The following is a 15,940-nucleotide window of genomic DNA, read 5'->3' on the forward strand; positions in this document are numbered from 1 at the left end:
TTCATTTTTGGTTGGATCAACTATCCTTCACTTCCTGACCTAAAATGTGTAGGGTGGCCATGTCTGTCAATTGTTGCTATGTTTCAGCCCAAAGACTGATGAAGTCACTTGTGAATAGTTTGTATATCAGTCTGCGAGGTTAATGATCCTTTTGAAGGAAAGGTGTTCTATAACTGTGACAGGTTCTTATGGGAGTTAAATTGTGTACACGTTAGGGGCAGAATGTACCCAAAAGGAGTATGAAGGATGTGATTATTTGCAAGACATTTTTATGGAGATCTAAGAAATGAACCGATTCATCCAATGACACTATAATGCATTTCCAGTACTGATCAGAGAGAAATTTATTTACAGAGATTTTCAAATACGAACATAATAGCACATTTATATACTTTTTTTACAAAAATGAATATTGAAATGATAAACATGGTACAGCACAATACAACAACAATGAGCTAAACGTAACGATGACAAAATCTATATCTGGAAGACGTTTCCCATTAGTCTTACGTAACCAACAATATCCTACAGTGCCATGAGTGGAATTCTCCATGGACTGAAAGATGTCCATTTACTGCCCTTCATAATAGTACTATAGGCAAAGCCCCTATATATGCTGAGTAAAATGTCGCATTTTTGTAATAATGCTGAAAACACAGAAGCTAAATAAAAATTCTATAGGGCTGAATAAGCAGTGAATAAATGTTTTGGGAAAAAGAGTAGAGAGAATATACAAAATACTGTTAAAGTGGCTTATTGGTCCATTTATTAGGTTTCACGTGTAGTTTAAAAAGTGGTATAACATTGAATTTTAAACCATCCAATGAATTAAAAAAAAGAAAAAATGCACCAGTAAGTTTGCATTTTATTTGTTCTGTGCCATGGTCTATACGTGTGTGTGTGTGTTGTGCTGAAGGGGAACTTTGGAAGATTATACCCTACCCAAAATATTATTTTCACCAGTCTTTCAATTCATTGGTACACCCATACCTTCACAATTTACCAAAGGGGAGCATTCCTAGCTCATAAAATTGAATTCTTCCAGAACAGATCATAAATATACTCTGTCAAGCAAGAACTGCCCATGCCTTCCAAGATTCGCAGTGTTTGGTCCAGCTTTCCAGACTCCCCACCCTCCCCGCAATTCAGTGTCACCTCATGTCCTTGACCACGTGCATTCTCATTTCACACTGACTGTTCTGCAGTTAGGAGCTAAAGCACTTTTTTCAGAAGAAGTCTGCAAGTCACTTCGGCCTCTTGAAGCTCATTCATTCTCTAAACTGGACTCTCAGGCCGCCAGCCTCAGTAAGGGTACTGTTTCTGTTTCTTGCCAGAGAAGCAGGCCAACCAAGTGCAGATTAACATAGCGGCAGCTGCTCCTCCTCCGGTGCAGTAGTAAGCCCAGCCAATTTCACAAGTACCTAAGATGAACAAACAAACCAAGGAAACAATCTTTTATTCAAGAAGAAAGGTTTGCTTTCACCATAACTTTATAAGCTCTTTCCTTTTGGAGGCAAATGAAAACAGAAGTAACCAAATACAGCTTATGGTGCTGTGCATTTTATCTTCTGTATCAGCTTATTGGTTTCATTCTCCTTCTAAGCAACTTATATTTATACATCTCCATCCAAAGCCTTCCTATTATGGTAGAAGGCAGCCAGATATCGGTGCTATCTAATCTATCTAGGTGCTCATGAATTTGGTGTCTGAGCTTACAGGAACTTTCTTGCTCTTTTTTTTTTTTTTTTGGTATTAACTGTAATGCTAATGTGAGGTACTGGAAGGCTGTAAATATCTCAGGGCACTGACTGCGTCATCTTATGCATTTATGTAGTGCTTAACACACTTGTCTTGACTGGTGCTTCTCAGCACTACGGTAATGAGTGAAACACTGAACATGGCCACCTGAAAAAGGTACAAGTCATTAAATGATACAGATCCACAGAATCCTGTCTATAGTATGGCTAATTAGAAAATTGGCATAAGCACTTCAGGATCTCAGAGATATTTTCAATATGGATTTATTACATAGTGTTTATATGGACAGAAAGTCTGTGTTGGAATGTACACTTGAGCCAAATAGGTTCTCTAGGGTCCTTTAACCAATCTACACAGCATCAAATCCAACAGGGAATCTGGGCTATTGCCAAGGGAATATTAAATTCTGAAACTTTTTTTTCCTCCTGAGTAGTTGTGAATGGATGTGGCCAGCCAAAGTTGTCCTTGGTATGACTTCTAGCTTTTGATAAAAGGAGTTGGTTCACAGGGCCCCACACCCTGTTACTAGCTCAGTGTAGTCAGTAAACCAAAAAGACTAGGTCTGTCTATGCAGGAGTGAGTGTGCAGTTCATGGGTTTTAGTCTGGTAACTTCCATTCATTTTAACAGGAGGCAGACAGCTTAAACTACACCAGCCACTTCCAAAATGGAGGCATGTTGTCCTCATCCTGGAAAGAAATGCAGATAGGCAGGCCCTTGTATCTGCACAGAGCCTCACTGATTTCAGTGGAGTTGTGTAACACACACACCTCCTGGGTGTGGTGTTCTGTCCCATCTAGTGGCACTGAGACCACTTAGAAAGAGAGAGAGAGAGAGAGATTACTGAGTCTGCTCTACAGCCTTAGCTAAGGGTCATGTGACTTTTGATTCATGCATTTAGCTCCAGAGGTCCCAGATTCAATCCTGTCCGCCAGCGACCGGGGTCTATTGGTGTTACAGTTGCACATGTGTAAAGGGATTGCCTGCATGCATTTCTTGCAGAATTGTAGCCTACATTTCCAAACCTCAATGAATAAAGATATTTAGACTTCACTGAACACTACTCCTATTTCCTCAGACTGATGCCAATCTGCTGGAAGGGACAGAGCTGTGGAGTCTGCCTGTTAGAAATTTTCACACCTGAAGCAAAACTGGTGAATCTATGAAGATACAAAACGCCTCCCCTTTCTCTAGTGTAGTTATACAAGTCTGTCATAACTAAAAGCAGGGCTTCTGGGCCTTTCTTTAAAAAAATGCTTCTAAAATAACATTCATAAAACTGTGAAATTTCACACTGCAAAAATGTCCTGTCTACTTCACCATTTCCCCAAAGACGGAAACTCAACAAGTTTTGGACAGTTCCACTAAAATAGAGAGGACATTGCCTTAAACTGCATAAAACAAGCAGCTGCGAATGACTGGGCCTTTATTACCTTTTTGCATAATGAAAGAGCAAGAGTGTTTTAGGCTGCTGGTGAAGAGAGACTTTAAAAAGTGAAAAATATCATCAGAGCGGATTCCTTTGGGTTTCAGAGGAGTTCCAAATACAACTAAGAGGCTGGCTGCTCTTTACTGACCTGAGGTGCAGTGCTCCTTCTAGAGTTCTCAAAAAGAAAAGGAGGACTTGTGGCGCCTTAGAGACTAACAAATTTATTTGAGCACAAGCTTTCGTGAGCTACAGCTCACTTCATCGGATGCATTCAGTGGAAAATACAGTGGGGAGATTTATATACACAGAGAACATGAAACACACCGTAATCAGAGTGATCAGGTAAGGTGAGCTATTATCAGCAGGAGGGGGGGAAACTTTTGTAGTGATAATCAAGTTGGGCCATTTCCACCAGTTGACAAGAATGTCTGAGGAACAGTGGGAGGGGTGGAGGGGGGGTCGGAATAAACATGGGGAAATAGTTTTACTTTGTGTAATGACCCATCCACTCCAAGTCTTTATTCAGGCTTAAGTTAATTGTATCCTGTTTGCAAATTAATTCCAATTCAGCAGTCTCTCATTGGAGTCTGTTTTTGAAGTTTTTTTATTGAAGAATTGCCACTTTTAGGTCTGTAATCGAGAGACAAAAGAGACTGAAGTGTTCTCCGACTGGTTTTTGAATGTTATAATTCTTGACGTCTGATTTCTGTTCTGTCCACCTATATTTAATTCACCTAAATCGGGAACACTCAGAGGATTTAGTTTGCCTACAACCCTTTCAAGAAACGAAAGAAGCAAAACTATTTAAATTGTTCCCCTGCTGTCTATAATGGTTCGTCAGACAAGCCTCCGAGCTTACTTGGTTGGCAGATAGCTGTTTTCAATGCAGGGGAAAACTACACTTGACAGTTAAAGTAGAGGTTGCTGGCATTGAAAATAGGTTAGCAGCGGAGCAGACAGCCCCACTCCCTGCCAAGTCCAGAGAGAGAGCGAGAGAGGCTGTGGGGCTGGTTTCCACAGCGACCGCAAATCAGAAGGGTCGATGTTTTTTATTTTTTGTTTTCTTGGTGTCTTTTTCTGCAGTACAGGCAGCTTTTGAGTCACTCTGTGGTGCTGTAGCAGAGCACTGGGTCCCTCTGCACATAACTCCGTTCTGGAACTTTCACATGCCTCCTCGGAAATAACTGCACCAATCATCTTCTGCCCTTATCATAACAGGTCTGAAAATTGTAACCAAGTTCTAAACTGCTACTCAAAACTACCCCCAGGGTTCCATTGCAAGCAGCCTTTCCCCGTGCCAGTCAAACAGGAGAAATACTCAGTGGGCCAAATCCGGATGTTGATTTGCTCTGTGCGGCATAGAGCTGCCTGTAGAGACCAGGGACCCAGTTTGATTCCACAGATGAACAGTACAACCAAAAGTCTGATCGGGGGGGAAGGCGCACATGTGGCTATTCTTGTCCTAGAATCACAGAATATCAGGGTTGGAAAGGACCTCAGGAGGTCATCGAGTCCATCCCCTGCAGGACCAATCCCCAACTACATCATCCCAGCCAGGGCTTTGTCAAGCCTGATCTTAAAAATTTCTCAGGAAGGAGATTCCACCACCTCCCTAGGTAACCCATTCTAGTGCTTCACCACCCTCCTAGTGAGAGAGTTTTTCGTAATAGCCAACCTAAACCTCCCCCACTGCAACTTGAGACCATTACTCCTTGTTCTGTCATCTGGTACCACTGAGAACAGTCTAGATCCATTCTCTTTGGGAACCCCCTTCCAAGTAGTTGAAAGCAGCTATCAAATCCCCCCTTATTCTTCTCTTCTGCAGACTAAATAATCTCAGTTCCCTCAGCCTCTCCCCATAAGTCATGTGCTCCAGCTCCCTCATCATTTTTGTTGCCCTCCGCTGGACTCTCCAATTTTTCCACGTCCCTCGATCTGATGGCAATGCTCCTGTTTATACACCCCAAAATGCCGTTAGCCTTCTCGGCAACAAGGGCACACTGTTGAATCGTATCCAGCTTCTTGTCCACTATCACCCCAGGTCCTTTTCTGCAGAACTGCTGCTTAGCCATTCGGTCCCTAGTCTGTAGCAGTGCATGGGATTCTTCCGTCCTAAGTGCAGGACTCTGTGCTTGTCCTTGTTGAACCTCAACAGATTTCTTTTGGCCCAGTCCTCTAATTTGTCTAGGTCCCGCTGTATCCTATCCCTACCCTCCAGCATATCTACCACTCTTCCCAGTGTAGTGTCATCTGCAAACTTGCTGAGGGTGCAAGCCACGCCATCCTCCAGATCATTAATGAACAAAAACTGGCCCCAGGACCATCCCTTGGGGCACTCCGCTTGATACCGGCTGCCAGCTAGACATGGAACCATTGATCACTACCCATTGAGCCGGATGATCTAGCCAGGTTTCTATCCACATAATAGTCCATTCATCCAGCCCATACTTCTTTAACTTGCTGGCAAGAATACTGCGGGAGACCGTATCAAAAGCTTTGCTAAAGTCAAGGAATAACACGTCCACTGCTTTCTCCAGACCTCTCCCCCTGTTCAGGGGATAGAACCCAGGAACCCACTCCCTTATGCCCTTGGGGATAGGAGGCACTGCAGGCACAGAGCCATCACAACTCTGTTTTAGGGGTTGGGAAGAGGGGTGGGGGGAGATTCCCTGTATTGTGTAGAGGAATTTAAAGGAGACCACGCAGCCTGAGATCACCACCAGCTCAGAAATGGAATAGTCAATGGGAGAAGGTGCAGCCTCTATCTGGGAAAAATTGCCCTATTGGAGAAAAAGGAGACATCTGCTCTCCCACCTCAAGACACCTACCCATCCCACAGGTCATTTTTATTTGGGCCAGATTGAGGCAATCCTGGGTCCTAAGCACACCATGACACAGCGGCCCCTGTGGCTCAGTTTTCGTGGCACATTTTGAATGGGGTTGGCAGGGGACTCCCTTCCCTCCCATAGAGGCAAGAGCAGCAGCATGAGGCCCTCTTCCTCCCTCCAGGAGCAGCAGCAGGGGCCATCCTTCCCTCTGGAGCAGCAGGGGTGACAGCAAGTTTCCCCCCTGCCCTCTAGAAAGGCAGAGTTGGAAGCTGCTTACCCCCAGGCACTGGGGTGTAGCGGGGAGGTGGGGTGGGGTGTCAAGCCACAGCCCTGCCACATGCGTTCTGGGCACACCTCATTCTCTGTTGGGTGGTGCTGGCAACACTCCCATGCAGCGGATATTGGAGTTCAGAACCTGTGAAGATGAATGGGAAGCTCTCACCTCTGAGAGCAATTATGTCAGGCTGTCTGCAGGACCACAGCACTGTTAAACTTGTTGCATGTTTTCAGGGTTTTCTTCACCATCCTGAGGCCTGGAAACTGTTTTCAAAAAAAGAAAGAGAGCTGCGACTCTGACACAATCAAATGACTTGAGGAGCTGGGCTCTATGAATGGGCCTATATAGCCTATGCCTTAGTCCAGCCCTGGGAGGGCAGCCAGACTTAGCGACTTGCTAGGTCCCACTTTTGTGGCTACTCCATAAGGATTAATACCATCTTTGGTGGTGGCCTCTGTGGCTCCTGTGCAGGACCAGAATCCTTCGAGTGTTGCCAAAGGGTGGGAAGCTTGGCTGAAGGAGGACCTTCAGGACCTTATGTCATTAGCCGCCCTATCCTAGAAAAGGTCTGAGTCCCACTGTGGAGCAGGTGTGGAGATCCTTCAACTCCCCTACAGCCTGGCAAGTCTGGCTGGTGCAGAGCCAAAAGTAAGAGTTTAGCCTGCCGGTGCTCTAATGTATAGGACATATTCCAGTATGTGTTCCTGACTGTTGACAGCAATTTATAACACCGATATACCCCCTTTCTTCCTAAAGGATCCCACATTCCTTTCCAATCTACCTTCCCACCAGAATAAGCTTATTTGCCACATCGGAGGGAGAATCTGCTGCCTGATAATCGTGCACAGCAACATCACAAAACAGTTAGTGAAGAAGAATCCTGTAACCAATGGAAAGCTCAGGTGGAATTCAGGCAAGCAGAATGCAGTCACTAAGGTCAGGCTATGTTCTCAGGCTATTGAGGAAGTGGGAAGCTTTTTTTACATATATTATATTCTGCTGTAGTACTTTGTGTTTTTAAGCTCTGGGATACATGCCCAGAGATGATGATTGGTGCAGACAGCTGGATTTTACAACAGAGAACTCTTATCTAATAACTATTTCTTGTACATGGAAAAATCCATTCTTTTTGCCTCTACACAAGCATAACAACAATTTCAGCTGGAATTTTCAAAAGAAGCTGGCAAACCAGGTGTCAAGTCATGCCAAGGGCCCCAGGCCTCACTGAACACTGACAAATGCATATCTGGAAACTAATTGGGCTCACCTGTGTGTTAGTACTGTTAAAATAGGTATTAGATTTATAGAGACATTTAGTGTGTGGACTGTATGAAATGGTTGTGAATTGCTATCTGCAATAATCTCACTTACAATATCTGTACCCCATGTTGTAAGGTAATATTTAAGTGTTTGCTTTGTAACTATAGTAGTGTTTTCTATGAAACTGGAAACACAGCCGAGTCAGGAGAGAAGCATTACCAAGTGTGAAATACTAGTTTACCACAACGGGTGTCATAGCCTGCCCAACAAAAGAAGGCCCACAGAAGGCCAGTGGACAAAAGACTATTGATTGCTCTCCCCACACCCAGGAAGAGAGGATATGTACAAACCCTCATCCCATTACTGTTTGAACGCTGGGCGAAGGGAATAAAAATCCCTGACCAGAAGGCTTTGTATCACTATGCTGCTTGGAATTTGGAGAGGGCAATATTTCTAAGCATAAACAAGGGATCCCCAAGCTGTTTAGCTTGGGTTAGCCCTAAAGGACATACAGAGCTTGCACATTACAGCAGCTTCTATTACTTTTTGAAACCTACAACTGTGACTCATTTGTGTGTTTATGTTTACCTGCTTTAACCCTGTAAATAACTCTTACTATTTTTTCCTAGTTAATAAATCTTTATTTTCTTTCTTACAGGGTTGGTTACAAGTGTTATCTTTGGTGAGGTATCTAAGGTACCATTGACCTGGGGTCAGTGACTGGTCCTTTGGGACTGGGAGTAACCTGAATATTGTTGTGAGTTTTGGTGTAGGGGACCATCTGTCACAAAGCCAGGCTTGCCTGGAAGTGCCCAAGGGGACTGTCTATGACTCCATCTCAAGGCTGTTATAGTACTTAAGAAGTCACACTTGACACCTGGTTGGTGATATCTAATTATAGAACAAACAACCAATTTGGGGGGTTGTGCCCTGGTTTGTAACAGTGTGCCCTGAGGTTGGCACTCACATTCACGAGCCACTCCAGACAGCTTCACAAAGCCTCAGGAAGATGGGTGGCTAAATCTCTGAGGCTGGTTTGAAAATCCCTGTATTCATAACACATCTTTCAGGGGTCTTCTGCCTGTCTTGGAAGGGTGATGGACTCCATCTAACAGTTCCTTTTGGTCACTAGCTACTCCCAGGGTTTGTCTTCTAAAACAACAAAATAAGAATTCTACTACTGCCTTGAGATATGTCACTTTTCCCTGTGATGATCCCGAATACAGAAAGTTCTGGCTGAAATGCTACTTTAAAAGAACCGGGACCAAAAATTCACCTGCTGGGATCATTCAGAATGTCTCAATCATGCCCTAAGGGAAACAGGAAGGAATAAGGAGACTTGACTTCTGCATGGGGTGAATTCAACTTTTGTATCTTGGCAGAGGACAAGGGAGAGACGTATAGTGAGGAATGTGTTTTTGGATGATGAGCCAGCTGCTAGATCAGTGTCACAGCGTTGCTTGAGAAATACAGGATACACATTCAACCTTGGACTTGGCAAGCCATGGTTTCCCCCCTCACTGTGCTCCATTTTCCCAAAGGAACACCGTCACCCACTTTGATCATATAAGGAATAGCAGGCAGTCTGTTGCTCTTTCAAGCTTGCCAGGGGGAGCAAGGTCAAGAGGAACAAATAAAGGGACAGGGAAGTACAGCAGGGTGGTTGAAAGAACACTGGGACACTGACCTTAGAGTAACAGTGACACGAAAGTCAACCTGCTCATTAGTTCCATTGAGTGCCAGAAGCAGTGGGAGTCTCTTGCTAAAATAGCTTGATGTATACGTGGAGGCTGCAGAATGGGGCAGCATTCAGAGCTGTAACACTGAAGAGGAGCCTGCTGTTGGAAGGGGTGAAGTGATCTCTGCAGTGTTCTAATTATAGTTCTCAAGCCAACAATAAAATGTTTCAAATTTACCTGCTGAAATTAACGATCATCTACCACAAATGGCCAAGTGTTAGACTGAAACAATGGTACTCCCCTTGTAATCTTGTATTTCATGGCGGGGGGGGTGGGGTGGGGGGGGTGCTCTAGTTTATGTTTTTGCTCCAGTGTTTTCATTTTGTTGCATGTACCAGCTATTTAGTCCATTGCACCCTAAGGAAAGATTGTTGGTTGTCAATAATTGGGCAATTTAGCTGCAGTTTAACCTGTGAAATGACTTTTGCATTAAATTCTCTCATTTAGAAGGGTGGTAAAGTTTTGTAAAGGGCAGGATAGAGAATATTCAAATGATTAGACTAGAGGCCAAATCAAATGGCAATACACAAGCAGAAATTATACACTTGAGAGCAAAAATATTTAGTTCTCCTGATTTATATTTGTATAGCAGTTATAACAGCAGCTAGCACAGCAGGGCCCTGATCCAGCAAAGCTCTTAGACACATACTTCATTTTTATCGCAGTGACTTTAATGGGACTACTCACCTGCTGAAAGTTAAGCATGTGCTTAAGTGCTTTGCTGGATTGGGGCCTAAATTCATCCATCGGGTACAGTATTTTGCCTTGAGGGACTCTGTCTTGCTAAGCATGATAAACATTGCTTTTTTATTTGATGCTCTGTTGTTAAAATCAAAGTTCTAAAAGGAACAGCAAGGTCCACAATTACATAACTAGGCAGTGCTCAAAATCTTTGTGTGCGTGTGTGAGAGAGAGTGAATGTGTGAGAGAGTGGGAGAGAGAGAGAAAAAAATCCATGTGGGGATGGCATGGTTTAAGTTTCATGATAATGGAATTTCTCCAAGGATCTAAAAATACCTAAAATACTTTCCTATCTAAGTAAGTTGTCATGCATCATAGTTGCATGTTCTGGAATGATGCTGTGCTCAGGGCCTACACTAGTTTTTATACACCAGTATTTACCTTCCAGTGCAGGACAGAGGAAGGGACTCTGGCAGTAACAGGATCTGGGGGACCCATCGTTGTGCTGGTGTTGCATGCTCACTGGCCATTTGAAAGCTTTTGGTTTCGTTGGTGTTTTCTTGGCAAGGAAGTTGACAGGCAGCATAAATAATTGGAACTACGGGCCTTCTGATTGGTCAGTGGGGCAGCAGCATCCACCAACAGCCCAGGCAAGATTGGAGACAGCCAGCAAGACATTTTTTAAAATGGGGTTTAACGCTGCTGATATTTGGGTGGGGGACGGCTAGAAATCAGTTTGGGGATTAACTCTCAAGTCACAGCCCTTAAACATATACTGCAGGTGAACAAAGTGGGGGGGGGGGGGGCAGAGTGGGTGCATGGAACATTTCCCTCCATACCACCTGTCCCCAGTACAGGACGTAAAAACAATTACAGCCCAAGCTCCATTAGAAGCAAAGGCTGCTAGGACTAGGATCCTTGTAGGGAGCAGGGAGGGGTAAGAAGGAGGCAGGGTCACATCCAGTCAGTGAAGCTGGCTGGCTATAGAGGGAGCACACACTGTTCCCTCCTTAGGGGTGGACTTGGAGCTGCAGTAACCAGGATCTCTGAGTGACATGGTGTATAGTGCCTCCTGGTGGTTGCCCTGGGGCAGTCTTTCTCTCTGCACTGCTCCTTACTCAGGGCTGTGCCTCAACGGTATAATCTGGCCCACAATAGGAAAAGCAACCACAACACAAATCTGCGGGTGTGTCCCAGCTGTCGTAAGAGTTACGGAGTGCATCACTTTAACAGCTTTCTGAAATAAATCTCCATGCTTTTTGCATGAGTGAATACATGGTCAGTCAAGTGAATGAATCCACAAGTGACTGAGTGAATGGCTGAGTCAATGGGGGTACAGACTTCATTGGCTTAATTTCTGCTATGATTTCCATGGACATGATATTGTTCCCATAATGCCATGGATTTCCCCAAAATTTAGCACGACAAATATGAAGCAGAGTTAATTTAGGCAGCTGGAGGAGTGGCTAATCCTTGATCTACCACAGGGCTCCACATGGGATCTGTTTACATAGATCCTGGGGCTTTAGTAGTATACTTTCAACTCATACCATCCTATAAAAAAATCACAAGTACTTAAAGCATTCCTGGAAATACATGTGATTTTTATCTAAAATATTCCAATAAATGAAATGTATGAAAACTCCAGAATATAGGAGTGTCTGGGATATGAACCTATTACATTAATTGCAAGACCTAAAATAAGATTACTGTTGAAATCAATAAAACTTGCACTGGGCTAGAAGCCTGGAGAACCTGGCAAATGCTAATAACTTAGCTTTGAGTAGGATCCATTTTCTAAGACCAAGAAAAAAAGAGTTGAGAATTATTCCAACTGAGGAATACAGTGCTAAAAAGCATATGGCAAACATCACTGATTAATCCACACATCTAAAAACTCCTCCTACTTAGAAACCTTGTGCAGCAACTCTAGTAACCAGCTTTGCATGAGAGTCCAATACTAGGAGGGAATGTGAAATAATTTAATGAACCAGGGTATTTTTTTTTAAATCAGAGACTAAAAATGAAAAGAGAGATAAGTACAGGAATTGCAGGTCTGAATGCCACAAAGCTAATGGAAAAGATAATCAGCTAATAAAGAAGAGGATCTGATTATTTTGAAAGGAAACCAAGAAGAGTTCAAGAACCGAAGATTCTTTTTCTTTACACAGTGCGATTCTGACATGTAAAATAAGCTACAAAAGGCAGCAGTAGACGTTACATCCTGAAATGCATTCAGAAAGGAGTTAGATAGGTACATGGAAGAAGGCAACAACAGAGAAGGTACAAACTGCAGCTGAGTGAGTAATTTGGAACCAATAATGTATTTGGTGAAGTGTGCTCCTCTCTGTCCAGAGAACGTTGATGATTTTCTCAAAATTATCTGAACATTTTCCCCTTATTTTTAAAAAGATGATACCCTATATAATATTTGAAACTTGAGCTATGATGCTTTGTTGCTCAAAGAAAGCAATAGCAAATGGGAAGGGAGACGGTTCTTGAGACACACTCTCTGTTAGTGTGTAGTCTGGTGTGATGGGGTGTACCAGGCCCATTGAGGCCCTCCAGAAGGCCCTGCGGTCCTACCACACCCCAGGAAAAAAATCTCAATCTGTTTGTAGATAACTTGTGAACAGAAGTCAGATCTCTGATTGTTCATGACAAATAGTTTAAAAATCTTTCATAGTTAATAGTGTTCTAAAAAACATCCTGGTTTCTAAATCTCTTCTCCACAGTCTTATCCTTTGGATGTCGACACTCAGCCAGGATGCTGAAATGCCACCTAGCTGTTTGACAAAGCTGTTCTATATTTGTGGTTTTCCCAAAGAGATGACTTTTGTGTCCTTTAGTAACTGTACTGTTTATAAAGGCAATTTATTATAATAATTATTTTAAGGTAATAGTGCCTATCAGTTAAATAGTTCTCTTGTGATCCTCTCTTCCAACCCTCTGGAAGCAGCAAAGGGAAACTATAATAAAGCCCTTAGACAAACATATCCCTTGACAGAAAGAAATTTTGAGATATTTAGAATGAAGTTTAGATGTATGCCTAGCACAGGACATGATGGAGAGGGGTGAGATATGACTATCAAATTCTGAAGTCTGTATTATACCTGTGTTGAAATATTGGCAGTGTGACCACATTCATTTGGACTTGCCCAGGGGCAGCCTCCAGATAACTGCCCTGCTTAGGAAAGGTGTATGGCACATTGTGGAAAGGCCATCACTGAGAGCCATCAAGGCTGCAATCTGGGGCTATCCACTTTGACTGACTCAACTACTGGCCCACCCCCATGGTACCAGACTCTTTCTAGACAGTGGCCTGCAAGTGAGCAAGCAACCATGACTGGTGGTGGTAGTTTGAGCACATGATCTGGAGATGGAGGCCCTATTTGGGAATAGGTTTCTGCTCTGTGCAGGGGGCAGACCACCACCACATGTAAGGAGGACTTTGGGGACAGAGAGGGAAGGAGAGACTCTGCCCAGCCTGAAACACTGATGACAGATAGACTCAAAAGAGGGGTGAGACCAGACTGGGGAAGGGGACACCTCAGGACTTATCTTGTTTTCAAAGATCTGTAACTCATGTTAAGAAATTCCTTTGCTAAGCCTGTGTTCCTTGCTTTCCTACCATGTTGTCCTCAAAGGGTGTAGTGGGGTGGCTGCCCCAATCCTGCAGAAAAGGGGTTAAAAGCAGCCCTGGAGAGGGTTGCAGCAGGGGAAGGAATTAAGAAGAGCTGGGGGAAGCTGACTGAGTTGCTGACCGCAGCTGTGGCCAGCTCAATCAGGGTCCAGCTGGCCCTATAAGAGGGCTGAGGGCCAGAAGCTAAGGAGTCTCACTCTAGCCCTGGAGTGGGAAGGGCTAGCTGCCTGAGAGCAAGGTACCTGAAACAGAGCAGTGCTGGGGAAGGGCAAAAGGGAGCTGGGGAGCTCCTGCCTGGTAAACCCCTAGGCTGCAGGCCTTGTTGAAGGCCTATGAAAGGTACTGGGGCTGCAGAGGGGCAGCCTGGGAGCAAGCAGAGGCAGCTGGTCCTAACCCCTTGCCTATGATGAGTGGTCATTACAGACTGACATCTGTCCCAATGAGCGGGGGCTAGATGATGACTGGCAGTAGCCACTGAGGTGAGGTGGGTCTAGAGGATTGGAGGCTCCCTGGGAGGGGAGATCCAGAGTGGGGGTCCTGCTGGGACAGAATCCTGAGGGAAAGGGGTGCTGGGGTCTGGGAGGGACATGGGGCCAGCAGCAGGCGAGACACCGGCCTGCAGAGGGTGTTCCAACACTGGAAAAAAACAAATTCCCAGGACGACCAGCAGGAGGTGCTGCACTGGTGAGTCTTGTCCTGCTACAAAGAGGTTAACCTGGTAAGTCCAGAGAACGCACAACCTAGGTAGAACTCAGGGGGAGAATCTGTCAGTGACTAGGGGCTCAGGAGGTCTGATTACAGTTTCAGGGTCTAGGAAAGCTGGATGGCAGCATCCCACATCAGAACGAAGGGTGTTAGATAAGATGTCTGAGCCCAGGAGTATGCCTTAGAGTCCCAGAGCTAGAAACAGTGACTAGCTTCTATCCCACACCCAACTTGCTTGGAAGCATGTGGTACCCAGTGACTGGGTCCAGTCACAACAAACTCTGCGGGGGTGGGGAAGGGGACTGGGTCATATTGTAACACTCCCCATTGAAAGCCCGTCAAGCCTTTGCAGCAGCATGCAGCTTCCAGAATATGGCTCACAAAAAGGAAATGCCTGTGTCTGAAGAGTTCAATCTGCCAAAGCAAAGTGAGCAAAAAGTAGAGGCTCTGATACAGCTGAGTACTAACAGAGAGAGTAGATGCTAAGAACATCTCCTCAAGATCTGTTTCTTTTAGTTAAATCTCTGAAGGCTCAAAGCAAGGGAGCACAGCAGGTTTGAGATCACTGTTGCCTTTATATCCAAAGGCAACAACCTCGCACATTTAAAAACAAAAAGTTACACTAGAGTCCATGGTGTAGTAAAATACAAGCAAACCTCAATGAATGGGACAAGGTGTCTGCAGGATGCTCTAATATCTATGATCACAGACCAGAAAAAAGTTGAGCAAAGGAAGAAACCATGAAATCTAGCCAATTGTACAGTAATCTTCCAAGGAAAGTGGTGAGAGCCCCATGTCTGGAAAAAATGAAAACTACAGTGGACTAAGCCTTTGATAACATACTGACCTGTAGAAATATACTTTCTAGGTGTCACCCTATCATTTCAGGACTATCCCACTAAATGCCAGCTAAGGCTCAGTTTTGTAAGTCAAACTTAATATGTGATGTTTTATTTTAAAGTCATTTAGAACTGATGTAAAAAACATTTTGGTGGCATCTCTGATGGATTTGTATAAATAATTATAGATATCTCCCTAGAGATTCTGTTCAGAAATGGTCTTGAAGGTGATTGTCAAACACAAAAGGCAATTAATAATGATAATACCTAGCACTTTTCATCAGTAGATCTCAAAGTGCTTTACAAAGGAGGGTCAGAATTACCACCAGCATTTTACAGATGGGGAAACTGCACGGAGACAAGGTGACCCAGCAGGGAGGTGGCAGAGTTGGGAACAGAACCCACATCTCAAGTCACCATCCAGTGTGCTATTCAAGGGGCCCAACTCTCACTGAACAGCAAAAGAAGTTGGGTGTCTTACTCCTATTTTTGTCTTTGAAAGTCTCCTCTGACCCACACAGATTCCCCCGGCTTTTAAGTAAAGCGGCAGCATTTCAGAAACTTTTCATAATGGTGGCTTAGATTTTGCAAAATCTAAAAGCTGTCAAGTCTTTTGCACAGTCCTAATTTTGATGCAAATTCCTTTTGGTTCTTGACAAGCTCTCACCAACCTGTCAAACCTTTCTCTGCTGGGAACTTCACTTTTCAGCTGTTACTCCTGCATGATGTGGTGGTGTGTTTTTGAAGTACTGCATCTAGCCCAGACCAAATTAAATGTGTTC

General features: G+C 44.1%; 1 protein-coding gene across 1 annotated transcript in view; it reads right to left on the minus strand.

Annotated features, from left to right (window-relative positions):
- Window positions 1-321: 321 nt before the first annotated feature.
- Window positions 322-15,940, minus strand: part of LHFPL6 (LHFPL tetraspan subfamily member 6) — a 204,275-nt gene continuing 188,656 nt past the window's right edge. The window contains exon 4 of the mRNA XM_074943617.1: window positions 322-1,421. Within this exon, the coding sequence (XP_074799718.1) occupies window positions 1,303-1,421 (119 nt within the window). The 3' untranslated portion in view covers window positions 322-1,302. The remainder of the gene's footprint in view (window positions 1,422-15,940) is intronic.

The sequence above is a fragment of the Natator depressus genome, chromosome 1 (genome assembly GCF_965152275.1).
Source record: "Natator depressus isolate rNatDep1 chromosome 1, rNatDep2.hap1, whole genome shotgun sequence".
NCBI classification, from domain to species: Eukaryota; Metazoa; Chordata; order Testudines; family Cheloniidae; genus Natator; species Natator depressus.